Raw genomic sequence first — 14,790 nt, forward strand, 5'->3', positions numbered from 1 at the left:
GAGGGGTTCAAGCCCTTAGTAAGGGTCGGGGGAGGGGAAACACTAGTTGCTGCAGGCTCAGTAATCCTTGACACAGCGATAAGTCTGCAGTGGACGAGTGTGGGGCATACGCACGATCAACAGCCTTTGAGTCTGAGACATACACGCTAAATCAGGGGTCTTTTTCATGAGTCGTCATGAATGTGGCTATCCTGCAGACCATGCGCAAAATGTGGTGAACGTAGCTTGCATACCCACACACAGCATTCGGTGCCTTTGCCATCGCCCAGGCACAGCCTCTTGTAACCTGCAGGTCAGTGGAATCGCCTGTGTGTCTTCCCAGCCTGCGAGTCTAGAATCACTACCGGCTTTGGCGGTGGAAGAGAATTTTACAGCGCTCCTGTCTTAGGGCCAGATATGCAGCCTCACGCGCGCTATGCTGATGAGAAATAGGGGGTGGGGGTAGGAGGGAGGAGAAGAGAGCGGCAGAGCAATAGGCGCTGATCGTGGCCAGCAGAGGAGCTCGCCAATTAGAAAGCCTCCCTCCATCGCCGGTGGCTCCGCAGCGGAGGGTCGGCGCGCGCTCATTATTCACAGCGCGTGCTGCGGACAGCGACGTCCCACGGGGCCACGGGCCGGGGATTAGTGGGACACAGGAACCCCAGCCAGGGAGCACAGCTTCGTCCGGAAGTGGTCAGAGGCAGCCGCGGTGAGAAGATGGGGCGCAACCCGCGCTGCGCCTCTGAGATAGCCCCATTGGCTGAGCCCATGATCTGTATGTATCAGGACGCGTGTACTAAAGCAGTACTCTGGAGAGCAATATGCATATGCAATCAATGTTTAAGTGATGCATAATACGTTGAGGTGACACATCCTTTATGCTGGCATTAATAGAGTAAAATTTACCTTAAAAACTGACATAAAACAATATCCTGGGGCAGGAGTCTTCGGCTCTTCCCAGGACTGACAAACGAGATTTAGTTCCACCTCTCACTCGAGAAAGTCTTCAAACAAGCTCACGCGGGAGGAGGGGCGGAGCACTTGTGGAAGCGATAACTGCTGCTATTTGGCGGCGCGCGCGCTCCCATAGGTAGATCGCCTCACGTGCACGCGTTGCCATTGATGGCAATGGAACGCGTGCCCGTTTTTGGCTGAAAAGCCAAGGCGATCGGAAAAGGTCTTTTTGCCTTTGCAGACATAAAAAATGCATGTGCTCATTCCACCTGAAAAACTTTTTAGGGCTCGCCTGCTGATGGGCTTGCGCATAGCTGGCGAAACTCTATTGTGGCTTATCCAGAGTTTAACCACTGGCGATTCCATGCAGTGCATGTGCTTTTTAACTCATTGCGCAAGCACAAGGAGTTAAAATGCGCGTGCACAGCATCAAATCGTCAGCTTGGTGCCGCCAGCCCAGCCATTCTCCTCCCCTAATTGCCCCCTGCTGCATCTAAGGCTTTTTCACGGCCGGCCGTGCTTTTAGTTTCACGGCCGCCAGGCTGTTTCTCCTTTCTACGCATTTCTCTGATGGCACTTCCTCAAACATAAAACATTTGTTAGAAGCTCTTCACGTCATACGTTCCCCAACCGTATGTACCTTATTACCAGTAGGCATGCGGTGACTTTAAAGTGTGTGAGCTTGCAGGAGAAATACGGTATTACCTCTCGTTACTATTGCAGGCAGGATAATGTGTCAACATACTTTATCAGCACTACGCCCCTTTTACAAGCGCCGCGTTGGTTTCACATTCATTGCTGCGTATCTTATCTGGTCTCCCTTCTTCTCCCCCAATTAGTCATCAGGCTCCAGCACAGCCCTCCCTCTCCACCCGCCTGACTCCTCAGCTCTGCTGTGAGACAGTCGAGGCTGGAGCCCCAGGACGGTGCCCTTTCATGAATGTCACGCTGGTTTTGCTTTCGTTGTCTTGCCTTTACCCCCGCTCCTCCACACAACTCTCTTCTCTCCCTCCCCTCCTCCCTCTCCCTCCTTTCACTCCACCCTCCCCCTCCTTTCCAAACAGTGAGTGAACTCCACTGTTTTCGTCGGAGTAGACCAAAGTGGACACAAGCTTGTTTTTCAGCATGCGCCCCTTTTACAAGCACCACGTTGGTTTCACATTCATTGCTGCGTATCTTATCTGGTCTTCCTTCCTCTCCCCCAATTAGTCATTAGGCTCCAGCACAGCCCTCCCTCTCCACCCGCCTGACTCCTCAGCTCTCCTGTGAGACAGTCGAGGCTGGAGCCCCAGGACGGTGCCCTTTCATGAATGTCGCGCTGGATTTGCTTTCGTTGTCTTGCCTTTACCCCCGCTCCTCCACCCAACTCTCTTCTCTCCCTCCTTTCTCTCCTCCCTCCCCCTCCTTTCGCTCCTCCCTCCCCCTCCTTTCCAAACAGTGAGTGAACTCCACTGTTTTCGTCGGAGTAGACCTAAGTGGACACAAGCTTGTTTTAATAGGCATTGGGAGAAAGGGAGACTCGAAGTGGTCCGCAGTCCGCATCAATAATAAGGTAGGGACCAAAGATAATGACGGTGAATGCTGACCTTCGCTTCGCCATCATAATTTAGCTTCCCCCATCCTGCTTCGCATTACCAGCCCGCCCACCCTCAGAGCACAAACGGAGCCTTTCTTAATCAAGTGTCAGTGCTTCCTTATTCGTCCTCCATTCCCTGGTCTGCCCGACCCTCCCTGACTCCCTACACCCCTCCTACACAGGTCCAGTGGGCACCTACAAGGTACGATCTCCGCTGACTTCAGAGACTTGCACGCAGAAGACAGCATTATACTGGCCTGGGTTCTCATCAAGTATTTTACCAGAAAAGTCCCAGCAATATCTCCGTTTTTCACCCTACTCGTCTCCTCTGTGCACAACCCTCACTCACCCTCAAACACCCTCACACCCCCTCTCACCCTTACACCCCCCCTCACCCTCACCCACCCTCGCACCCCTGACCCTCTCCCACCCTCTCACCCTCACTTACCCCCCACCCACCCTCTCACCCTCACTTACCCCCACCCACCCACTCACCCTCACACTCACACCCTCTCACCCCTCACACACCCCACTCTCACACACCCTCACACCCCCCTCATCCTCACATACCCTCATCCTCACATACCCTCATCCTCACATACCCTCATCCTCACATACCCTCATCCTCACACCCCCACACCCACCCCCTCACCCTCCCTAACCCTCCCTCACCCTTTCCCTCACACCCCCACCCTCACACACACTCTCACCCCCTCAGCACCACCACATTATCACTCAGCACAACAACATTATCACTCAGCACCACCACAGCACCACTCAGCACCCTCGCACCCACCCTCGCACCCCAGACCCTCACCCGCCCTCTCACCCTCACTTACCCCCACCCACCCTCACTTACCGGCTCACCCTCACACACCCTCTCAGCACCACATTTTCACTCAGCACCACCACATTATCACTCAGCAGCACCACCACCAGAACACCACTACCACAGCATCACTCAGCACCACAACAGCAGCACCACCACCACCACCACATTATCACTCAGCGCAACCACCACAGCATCACTCAGCGCAACCACCACAGCATCACTCAGCGCAACCACCACAGCATCACTCAGCGCAACCACCACAGCATCACTCAGCGCAACCACCACAGCATCACTCAGCGCAACCACCACAGCATCACTCAGCGCAACCACAGCATCACTCAGCGCAACCACAACATCACTCAGCGCAACCACAACATCACTCAGCGCAACCACAGCATCACTCAGCACCACTCGGCACCAGCACAGCATCACTCAGCGCAACCACAGCATCACTCAGCGCAACCACAGCATCACTCAGCGCAACCACAGCATCACTCAGCACAACCACAGTATCACTGGTTTACTCTTGTAGTTCTATTCTGCTGTGGCTCATGCTGATACATGATCTTCAGTTACTCTTTTTTTCCAATGGCCGATTTGCACTTGATGCGGGGCTGTGGTCTCATTTTCCACCATGTCAGCCAATTTTTATTTTATTTCTGATTTTCGCACTTTTTTTGTTTTCTCCACAGAGCCAAATCTCCAGAATATGTGGTTTGTATGGGTAAACTCCATTGTTCTACCGAACTGGTTTTGGCTCACTTCCTCAGAGGGCTCATGACACGTAGGTCTGTCCCCTTTCTGAAAAAATATTAAACCCATAGTAGGGTATACCTTTCATCTTTATACGTCTTCCAAAAGCCACCTCTATGCACACTCAAACTTTAGGCACAGCTGCATCCGCTATTCCAGTAACCCCCACTACATCAAGCTTCACTCAAAGTAATTACCCTGCGAGTTGAAACCTTACTAGAATCCTCACAACCTCCTACCAAACAAGTCCTGCATTGTACAATAAATATGGAATTATGGTTGTAAAAATTCACTGTACTTTGTTTCGATGAACAGACGTTATTTATTGGTCTATGTAAAGTACTCTATGTACGCTGCTACTCTTAATTGTCACAGGAGCCATTTGTTAATTCTGTACACAAAGGAATTGGAAAAAATGCATAGATAAGTTTCTTTGCGGACATAATACTAATCTCAATAACCAATATTATTTAAAAAAAAACACTGGATTAAACACTAACCAATGGGCTTTTGAGCAGTTTACTTCTTGCAGTATAAAGTGCTTCAACACCTCGTTAGGGGTAGTAAGTACTAAATAAATACAGTTACAATCGTGTACTGTTTCAAGGTGCATTGCAGCGGAGCCCACACAATGGAGAACATATACCATCATCTTGCCTCCTCTATCTGGACTGTAAAGAGCACTTGTGAAGATGGTTTATAGTCTGCCGGAGGCCCCTCTCGTCTTGCCAGCTGTCTGCTTAAGACATCCTGCTAAAGTTTTAACACCCGTCTTTGCAAGCAAAGCCAACAGGTTATGCCACTCCATAACACGTGACTAAAATACAGTAACACGGACAATGCCAACAGCTCTCGGATTGCCGAGAAACATTAGCTTTGCCAATGCTTGTTCTTACATGTACCATTTAGAAAATTCCACATAAATCCCTCGTACTCGATGGCCAATTTCAGGAACAAACTAGCGCTTTGGGATTTTGTGATGTTTGAAGGAATGGAAGGAACCCAGTTTGCAAAATACCTGCAAAACTCCTTAAGTATTTGATGGAGTCGGGTGAATCCGGAAGAGGAAGTGCACATCGAGCGCAGCACTGAATGTGAGCCGTAGGCAGTCCGTTGCCGCTTTGCACGGTTCCTACTCAAGTCGCACTGTGTACACACAGGAAATGACAAAACACAATCGTGCTCTCTCCTATTGGTTGGTCTTAACTCGTGCTCTTTACCTTTCACGAGCAGCAGCTTGTCCTTGGTTTTGTCGGGGTACACTGTTGTTGCGTCTGCTGTATCTCCCTGCGACTCAGCAGACGCCATACCCGCTGCCCAGCCCGTGAAGGCAGGGGGTGGAAACCCGAACAACCTCCGCACCTCCAGCAGCACACACAATATGGCGCCCTGGCGTCTTTAGTTTGCTCCCCAGTTGTCACTGCGCAGGTGCCAAATCAGGAGGGAAAAGGGGGCGCGTCTAGGTTGATAATAGAGTGCGGCGAAGTTTAAGTTTGAACGCAGCAGATACGTTTAGTTTACGTTAACCTCTGCTAAGGCTTTCTACCACAATAACAATCAAAAGGTCTTTGAAAGAACTGTCAATTGGTCGGGTGCGGCTGTGTGTGTGCCCGGGCTGCCTCACACGGCGGCGGCGGCTGAAGCCATTTGAGTTGGGGGGGGGGGGAAGGGGGGGTCAGAGCGCTTTACAATAGAACCAGTTACATATGTGAGGAATTCAGATTACATGAATTACATATAAGGTAGGGAACAGATAACATGCTTCCAAACTAAAAAAAAGTATGGTAGTAAATGACAATACATATATCGTTTATTTTTATTTATTTATTTATTTAATACGATTTTCTATAGCCCGAACTTTACCCAAAGGTGCCAGAGCGCTTTACATAAGAACCAGTTGCAAAACATAAGTACTTAGAATTACATGTGTTACATAAAAGATACAAACAGAAAAAAATGCAAATGTACAAGATGTAAAGTCACAGAAGGAGGAAATACAAACAGAAAGGAAAATTGCAAATGTACAAGTAGTAAAGTCACTCAAAAAAGAGATACAAATGGATATACTCTTAAGAGTCACATGGAATGGTAGATAGTACAAAGGTCTACTGCATATACTAGTGATTAGAGTTATCTCTATACATATGGACGGGATACAAATGGATATACTCAAAGAGTCACATAGGAATGGTAGAGAGTACAAAGGTCTACTGCATATACTAGTGATTAGAGTTATCTCTCTCTCTCTCTCTCTCTATATATATATATATATATATATATATATATATATATATATATATATACACATAGTAGATTTTCTCGGGGAAAAAAACAAAACAAAAAAAATAACAGAAAAGCAGAGTTCCATTAAGTGGGTACAAGTTGCAAATTCACTGTAGATTACATATTAAGAAAAGTTGAAGTGATTAGGGTTGGACAAATATATATTTCATTTTAGAGTATGATCTTCTCACCCTAGATGGGGGGTGCTTGCAGTTCTCATTCAGCCGGGCCTTCAGGGTGAGGTGCTTTCGCCGGTGCTTTTCTTGGGCCTGGAGGGATCCTCAAATTCATACTAGATGTATGGGTAAACGGTCGGGTGGTGGTGGACGAAGGTGGCATGCTGGACCCCGGGACTGTTCTTAAGCTTGTACTGGGTGCTGAGCTGTGGTAAGTGGACTATCTCGGCCATATAGGGCAGGAAGGCTTCATAGCCAGTGCAGGGCAACTTCGTACATGTAGGCAGTGATCCAGCGCTCTGTATGAAAAACTGTCTCATAAAACTTCTTATACCTCAATACTCACCATTAATCATGAAACACATATAACGGCCCATAATACCAATGAGACAATTTGTGAGCAACTGAATCAGGTGGTATGATTAATTAAAACTACTCACATATTATTTACAATATTATATACAACTGCAGTTTATCCATCTTTACCATGGTTTTAAGCATTTATTATTTATTAATAAGACCACTAAGGCAATTGGATCAACTGATGGAAACTAGACCATGAATAAACAAGATCAGCTTGTCTTTTTAAATCAAATTTATTAACTTTATTTTTCAGAAAGAAAAAGCATTTACGTTTAGAATCTTTATTTTATAAGCAATTAAGAAAGCAGTATTTAAATAAGGAAATTAATAAAAACGGACACTTTGAAAGCAAGCTCAGAAAAACGAAGAATTAGCAGAATAACAGTTTCCATTCCCTAAATCTATTTCCCTGACTATTTCTCACTTCTCCTAAAAAGGAAAAATCATTTAAAGACTGCTGTCCTTACATGTGCCACAGGTCCAACAGCATGTCACGTCATTCAGGAATCGGAAAGTAAGAGTTTTTTCCCTGCTGATAGTGTCAGGTTTTATACCATTCTTTCTAGCTAAACTTTCTACATTTTACATTCTTTTAAGCAAATCTGAGCTTTTCATTGGCTGTCCTGTGTCAGTCCATGATAAAATGTATTAGGTCATCTCCGATTCTTGACCAAGTCCAGGCTCAAATAAGCCCTATTCTCTTTCATTTCCACAACTTCAGCTTCCTCAAGAAAGTTACTTTTTCCTTGAGTTTCGAACATTTACCTACTAGCCTTGGCAGACACTTTAAGTTCCTGTCCTTGAGCCTTTTCTCCATGAGCACGTTCAACTCGACCAAAGAACTGCTTTTTCAATTAACGATGACAATGCAGTAAAAATCTTCACAGCTACGCATGTGCAAAGAATTCACTCTGGACAAGCTTTTGCATCTGCAGCTCTGTCAGCCATATTTTCTGAACCACCTTTAAGCCACACTTTAGAAACTATTATTAAACAAACACAAGACATCAATTAATTAAATAATTGAGACCCATTCTGTTACCCACCCCCTTTACTAAATAATCCTGTTAATTATGTTACCTAGCAAAAAGCACAGTCAAGCAGCATTATAAATACTGACAAAGACAATAGACAAGGTTAGTTAAATTTTTTTTTCTTTGTGTTTGCAACATAAAGTGCATTAGTTTATCCCGCGTGTATTGATGAATGTATTCTTAAACTAAGTTGATTAGTAATTTCACCACAAGGTTATAAATTTAATTACTGTTATGGGGGATTAATTTCACAAGTTTGAACAAAATCTTGTTCTTCACCTTGCTCCATCAATTCCCTCATCTGGTGATTTCTAAATCACCAAATAATACCCAAAATTTATACATTTTCAACCCTTGAACATGTTTTGGACTTTCTTAATATTAGTATTTCTAAACTTCACATTCATCTGGTTTTCTGCATTTTTCATATTGAATTCTCTGAAACTCTTCTAATTCTATTTCTTTTTCTTTTCTTAGTTTGCAAATTCTTTTCTTTTCTATTACATGTTTTCTTCTCTTGTGTAGCATGCAACTAATTTTTAACAAAAGTATCACTATAGCTATGACTATTAAAGTAAAAACTATTTTACCTATAATTGAATTACCAATCTCTCAAAACCAGTGTTTAATTGCTGCAAATCTTTTACTTAAACGTTCTGAAAAACGTTCATCCTCTAAAGGTTCTAATTCATTATGTAATTCAGTCATATTTTTTATATACATTTCTATATTTTGACTTTTGCCAGGTATGTACGTACAACAATGTTGAACATGCAAAATTCCACAGACTCCACCATCTTTTGCCAGAAAAATGTCTAGAGCAAGACGATTTTGCATCACCATAGTTCTCATAGCAATAAGCTCTGTATTCACTAATTGAAATCCACTGTTGACAATCTATCAACACTTGTAGACATTTTTCTGATTTTTTTTGCATTCAAGGTTATTCCTACCATAGGTAATAATGCACTAAATATGTCTCCCATTATTTCTGTAAAACTTTCCCTTCTAAATCTATTCAAGTGATTGCTAATTTCAAATGAACCTTTTGCATTTCTATCTGCATGAACATTTTTTGGAAAAACTAAACCTACATAACACGTCCTATACCAATGGTCTGGGAGATTGTAATAAGCCTTATTCCCACAAACAAAATAAATTCCAGGAAAAATTGGATCCTTGCCTCCTTTAAATCCCCAACCCCCTATAATACGATAAGTGTCTTCACATTGACTTGCACCTACAAAATAATTATCAAACAAAGTATTATCTCTTCTTATACAAAATTTTCCCCTAACAGGTTTATCTATATGAATTGCAACATTTTCATTTCTACCATTAAGCTTTTCATCTTCCATCTGCCAAAATTTAGACTGTATAGGTTTCAACATTTCATTTCGCTTGTAAATTGCCCTTCTCTCTACCACCATATTTAAGAACGTCTTCTCTTCTGTTCTCAATTTAAATGTTAAATTATTTCTAATAGCATATTCATAAGTGAGTTCACTAGTCGTTAGGAAAAATTCCCTCATCTATTTAGCATATTTTACTTTATTCAAGCTATCTTCAACTTTTAAATTTGCAAAAATCTCATCAAAATCTGAATAATAATATTCCAAACGTCCAGTTTTCTAAAACAAACTAGCTATTACACTACATGTTTTGCCATAAGTAAGAGGAAGCATATTATACATAACACCTTCAGACACAGAAGTGGGTAACTTCACACAAATGTAGCAGTCTTTTGCGTCCATCACCTTAACATATTCAGATAAAAGTCTTGAAAATGTATTACTAGAAAAATCTCCCACAGATCTATCTTGATGAATCTCTGGTTTATGTACAATAATTTTATCAGTCTTATCAACTTTATCATGATTAACCACAACTTTACTAGTCATGTTAGTTTTATACATCGCTTTATCTATTCCAAAAGGAAAAATGACAGCTAAAATTAACCAAACTAAAATTATCAAGATTACACATATTGAAGACAATTTGCAACATCTTTTGAAAACTGAGCATCTCAAATTAATATTAGTAGAAGGCATCTTTACTAAAAATGAAAAAAAAAATGAAAAATTACTAAATATACTCCCCTCTTTTTTTTTAACAGATAACTTTATTTTCTAACAGCTTTTCTTCGACCTTATGTCATACATCAATGTGTTTTCTAGCTAACACAATTTCTTCGACCTTGTGTCACCTAACACAATTTCTTCAACCTTGTGTCACCTAATGAACAAATTCAATCATCACTTGCATCATCTAAATTTCTTTGACTACTATTTACTTCTACTACTGGTGGAATTATAATATAGGTCCACTCAGGTGATTTGTACTTCTGATTTGGCTTTATTACTCTTTTTGCTCATCTGTTTATCACTTCTATTTTCTTTCCTGCTTGTTTTTCCTTATTTGAGTCTTCTTCTTTTTGACTTGTGATCTCATTCACCTGCTCCATTGCTTTATTCACTAATTAAAATTTTAGGCCTACGTTTTCATTTGGCCAATTATCTCCTTTTCTTGTTAATTTCCTTTTTGGTTCCGCTAAATTATACTCCACTCTCCAAGCTCTTTTCCTTGATCTTTTCAATTTTGATTCATCTCCACTATCATCTGTTTCACTTTCTGTGTTATCAGCTGATCCATTAATAATCAGTTTTATTGTATCAGATTCTTCTTTAGATTCAGGTACTTCTTTAGTCAGCAGTTTCACTCTGTTAGGAACAACATCCTTATAGCTGGTACTAGGATTATCTTCTTCTTCTTCTTCCTCAATTACTTCCAACTCACCAGTTTCAGAATTTTCGTTCCTTCTTCCAGAGTGCCAATCTGCTTTTCAATACTCTCCTGATCTTGATCTTGAATCACTTCTTGTTCAGTTTCTTTTTCTGCTTCTTGATCTAGCAGATCTTTATCATTTTTTTCTTCTTCAGAATCTTGTATCACAATTTCTTCATTTTCTTCATTCAATGCTTCATTCACATTTGAATTTTCCAGATGTCGACTTTCTTGTCGATCTTCAGGATCTGGATTTCTTTCAGGTTCTTCTTCTGAATCTGAATCAGCTGTTGTTTCACTTTCGTCGGGATTCTCAGGTGTTGGCACACGTATGGTGTGGCTAGCATGAATCCATCTCTTCAATCCCCTATACTTTACTGCATTTGTTGTGACTAATATCACCTGTCTTGCCTTCTGCCGCCTTGGTACTAGGAAATTTCTTCTTCGATGTACTCTTGTCCTTACCCAGTCTCCTGGTAACAGATCATGAGCTTTTTCTTTCTCTTTTGTATATGCTTCAGTTCCCACCTGATGGAACACAGAAGTCACCACATCAGATAGATTTTTGCGGTAATCCATAATGATGCTATCATTAATGCTCAACAGTTTGTCAACTGGAACAAATGCTTGCCTCATAACTCTGCCCATTATTATTTCATGAGGACTCAATCCTGTTTTTCTATCTGGAATGCTTCTCAAATACATCAAAACAAGTGGAAGTGCATCTGTCCACTTCATTCCTGTTGCTAAGCACATCTTTGCTATTCTGTTTTTTATTGTACCATTCACTTGCTCAACAACACCTGATGCTTCTGGTCTGTAAGCACAATGTAATTTTTGCTTTATATCCAGTGCTTCACAAATCAATTTCAGCAATCTGTTTTCAAAATGTGTGCCACGATCTGTCTCGATCGTCACTGGAAAACCATACCTTGGTATGATTTCTCTCAAAAGCAATTTTGCCACAGTAATTGAATCATTGCGGCGTGTTGGGAATGCTTCTACCCATCTTGAAAACAAACAGATTATCACCAAGACATATATGAGTTTGTTGTGAGGTGGCATGTCAATGAACTCAAGCTGTATTCTGGTAAATGGACCACCCTCCCGTCCTATGGTTCCCATGCTTACAACAGTTTTTCTGCTGGGGTTGATCTGTTGACAGATAAGACACCTTTGACAAAGGGACCCTGCAATTATTCTGAATTTTGGATTGTACCATATTTGTCTGAATAATCTAATCATTGAATCTCTACCTATATGTCCTGGACCATGGTACATGCGTGCCATGTCAGAAATCATACTATCTGGCATTACTGCTCTGTCATCTTTGTAAACCCAAACCTCATCTTCTTCTCTTTGTCTGCATCCTGCTTTTAACCATGTGTTTTTCTCCTCATCATTTGCCTCATCTTGCAACTGTTTTACTTCCTGCCAAGTCTCAACTACAGATGTTAGCATAAGTGAGTTCAAAACATGTTCATTTTCTTTTTCCCGATCCATGGACACATTATGTTTTGTACAGAATTTTGCTATTGAGTCAGCATATGAGTTTCCTTTTGTTATGTAATCCTCACCTCTTTTATGTGCTGTGCACTTTATTACTTAAATCTTTTTTTCTGGTAGCTGAATTCCATCAATCAATCTTTTAATCAACTGAGCATTTCTTATTGGTGATCCTGCAGAAGTTAAATAACCTCTTTGAGACCAGAGCTGTCCATAGTCATGGACTACACCATAACCATATTGACTATCAGTCATTATGATCATTTTTAACTCTTTTCCCAATTCACATGCACAAATCAAAGCAATTAATTCTGCTACTTGAGCTGAACGAATTCCTTTGAGACAGGAAGCTTCAATTACATCTGCAACTGTACGTACTGAATATGCTGCACTCAGAACACCTTCATCTGTTCTTAAGCATGAACCATCAACAAATAAAACATAATCTGATTCATCTAACAGGACATCTTTTATGTCTTGTCTTGGTTTAGTGCAATATTCTAATACATCCAGGCATTCATGATCAACCTCATCCCTGATTTCCGTTTCAGTAGTGTCAGGTAATAATGTGGAAGGATTTAAATTCACACATCTCGCAATTGAAACATTGTCCGAGCCAAGAATAACCTTTTCATATTTTGTTAGCCTATTATTTGTCAAATGTTGTGTTATGCTTCTAGTGAGGAGAATTTCAACTGAGTGTGGCACATATACTTTTACAGGAAATCCCATTATTATTCCTTCACTTTGTTCCAAACTTACACTTGTTGCAGCTACTGCTTTTAAGCAACCTGGTAATGCTTTTGCAACAGGGTCAAGAACAGCTGAGAAATATGCTATTGGCTTTCTCAGTTTTCCATGTCTTTAAATCAGAACTGATATTGCACATCCGTCTCGTTCACTGCAATACAGTTCAAATTCATTTTCATAATCAGGCATTCCTAATGCTGGAGCTTCACACAAACTTTTCTTTAACTGTTCAAAAGCTTCTAATTCAGTTTCTGTTAAGCTAATTGGGTCTTTAATGTCTGCTTTTGTCAGTCTCTGCAGTGGTTTTGCGATCACTGAAAACCCACTAATCCATTGGCGACAATAACCTACCATTCCTAGAAACATTCTAACCTGTCTCTGTGTTTTTGGAGGTTGCATTGCTTGAATCATTTTTATTCTTTCTGTTGTCACTTGTCTGACTCCCTTTGCAATTCTATGACCAAGATATTTTACTTCTTGTTTGCAAAACTTTAATTTCGCAGGAGATACTTTATGTCCCTCATCTGCCAGATGAATTAAAAGAGTAATAGTATCTGCTACACAATTATCTCTTGTTTTTGCGGCCACAAGGAGGTCATCAATATACTGCACTAATGTAGATTTTCCAGGTAAATCTAGATTTTCCAATGATTTCTTTAGCAACTGATTAAAAATAGATGGACTTTCAATGTACCCTTGAGGGATTCTACACCATGCTAGAATACGCTCTTTGAACCGGAACGCAAACATTTGTTGGCTTTCTGGATGCAATGGAACAGTAAAGAATGCATTACACAAATCAATAACCGTATACCATTCTGCACCATGCGGAATCTGATATAAAATTACCGCTGGATTTGGTACAACTGGGCAACATGGAACAACAATTTTATTAACCTTTCTCAGGTCTTGAACAATTCTGTAAGTTCCATTTGGCTTTTTAATTCCCATAATAGGTGAATTACATGGACTACTCTCAATTTCTTTTAGAACACCTTGTTTTATGAATTTGTCTATTACAGGGGTAACACCTTCAATCATTTCTGCTTTCATTTTATACTGTAGCAGGGATTCCGTTCTCTTACAGAACTGTGCATAGAGATCAGGAACCTCAATGAATTAGGGTGACCCAAAACTCACCTCAGTATCCAAAATCCCCTTACCGAGCTAGCTACAGTGTCTCATTGGTCATAACAAACTCCCAATGACTTAGACAAACCGGAACATGAACTTAGGTTACCTCAGGTATCGTGGAACACATGAACACTCTTTCGCTCTATAATCATTTCAAACCAGAACGTGGAGTAAAAGAGGACACGTGCACATTTGAAATATTTATTATTCAATGCAAGGTTCTCAAACGCAGTATCTTATATAATACAAGAAGACATATTATAAGAATCAGAGTTATCAGCATAGTTACTAGTCCATAATAAGCAAACGGTGATAGCATATTATAGTGCAAAAATCAATAGAAATTTATAACACCTATTTCTCGCACTCCCTATTTAGCATACTATATTATATCTAAGAAGGTCTCATTTGGGTTTTAGCAGGGCGGGCCCATACCTCTAAATGTCAGGAGGAGATGATCACATCATCTGCTACCAGCTCTCTGCATGCGAAGCATCATCGAGTGTGTTTTTGCATTCTCAGTAACTCTATCTTAAACCCGCTTAGAGCCCAATGTTGGCAGCAACTGTATTTGTGTTATGTCTAATAAGGTGCGAGGATCAGGCCTCCCAGCAACCTTGTGTTAGGTTATTCTTAGAGGGTTCAGCACTCAGTGTGCAGACAGTG

At 41.5% G+C, this 14,790-nt stretch overlaps 1 protein-coding gene across 2 annotated transcripts in view; it reads right to left on the reverse strand.

Moving 5' to 3' along the window:
• TMEM242 (transmembrane protein 242) overlaps positions 1-5,513 on the reverse strand; it is a 116,497-nt gene extending 110,984 nt beyond the window's left edge. Inside the window, exon 1 of one of the 2 annotated variants that reach the window (XM_086927309.1) lies at positions 5,315-5,513. In XM_086927309.1, the coding sequence (XP_086783435.1) occupies positions 5,315-5,402 (88 nt within the window). In that variant the 5' untranslated portion in view covers positions 5,403-5,513. The remainder of the gene's footprint in view (positions 1-5,314) is intronic. The other variant, XM_086927310.1, reaches the window with a different exon arrangement.
• Positions 5,514-14,790: the final 9,277 nt, after the last annotated feature.

This window comes from Lissotriton vulgaris, chromosome 6, assembly GCF_964263255.1.
Source record: "Lissotriton vulgaris chromosome 6, aLisVul1.2, whole genome shotgun sequence".
Classification (NCBI taxonomy): Eukaryota; Metazoa; Chordata; class Amphibia; order Caudata; family Salamandridae; genus Lissotriton; species Lissotriton vulgaris.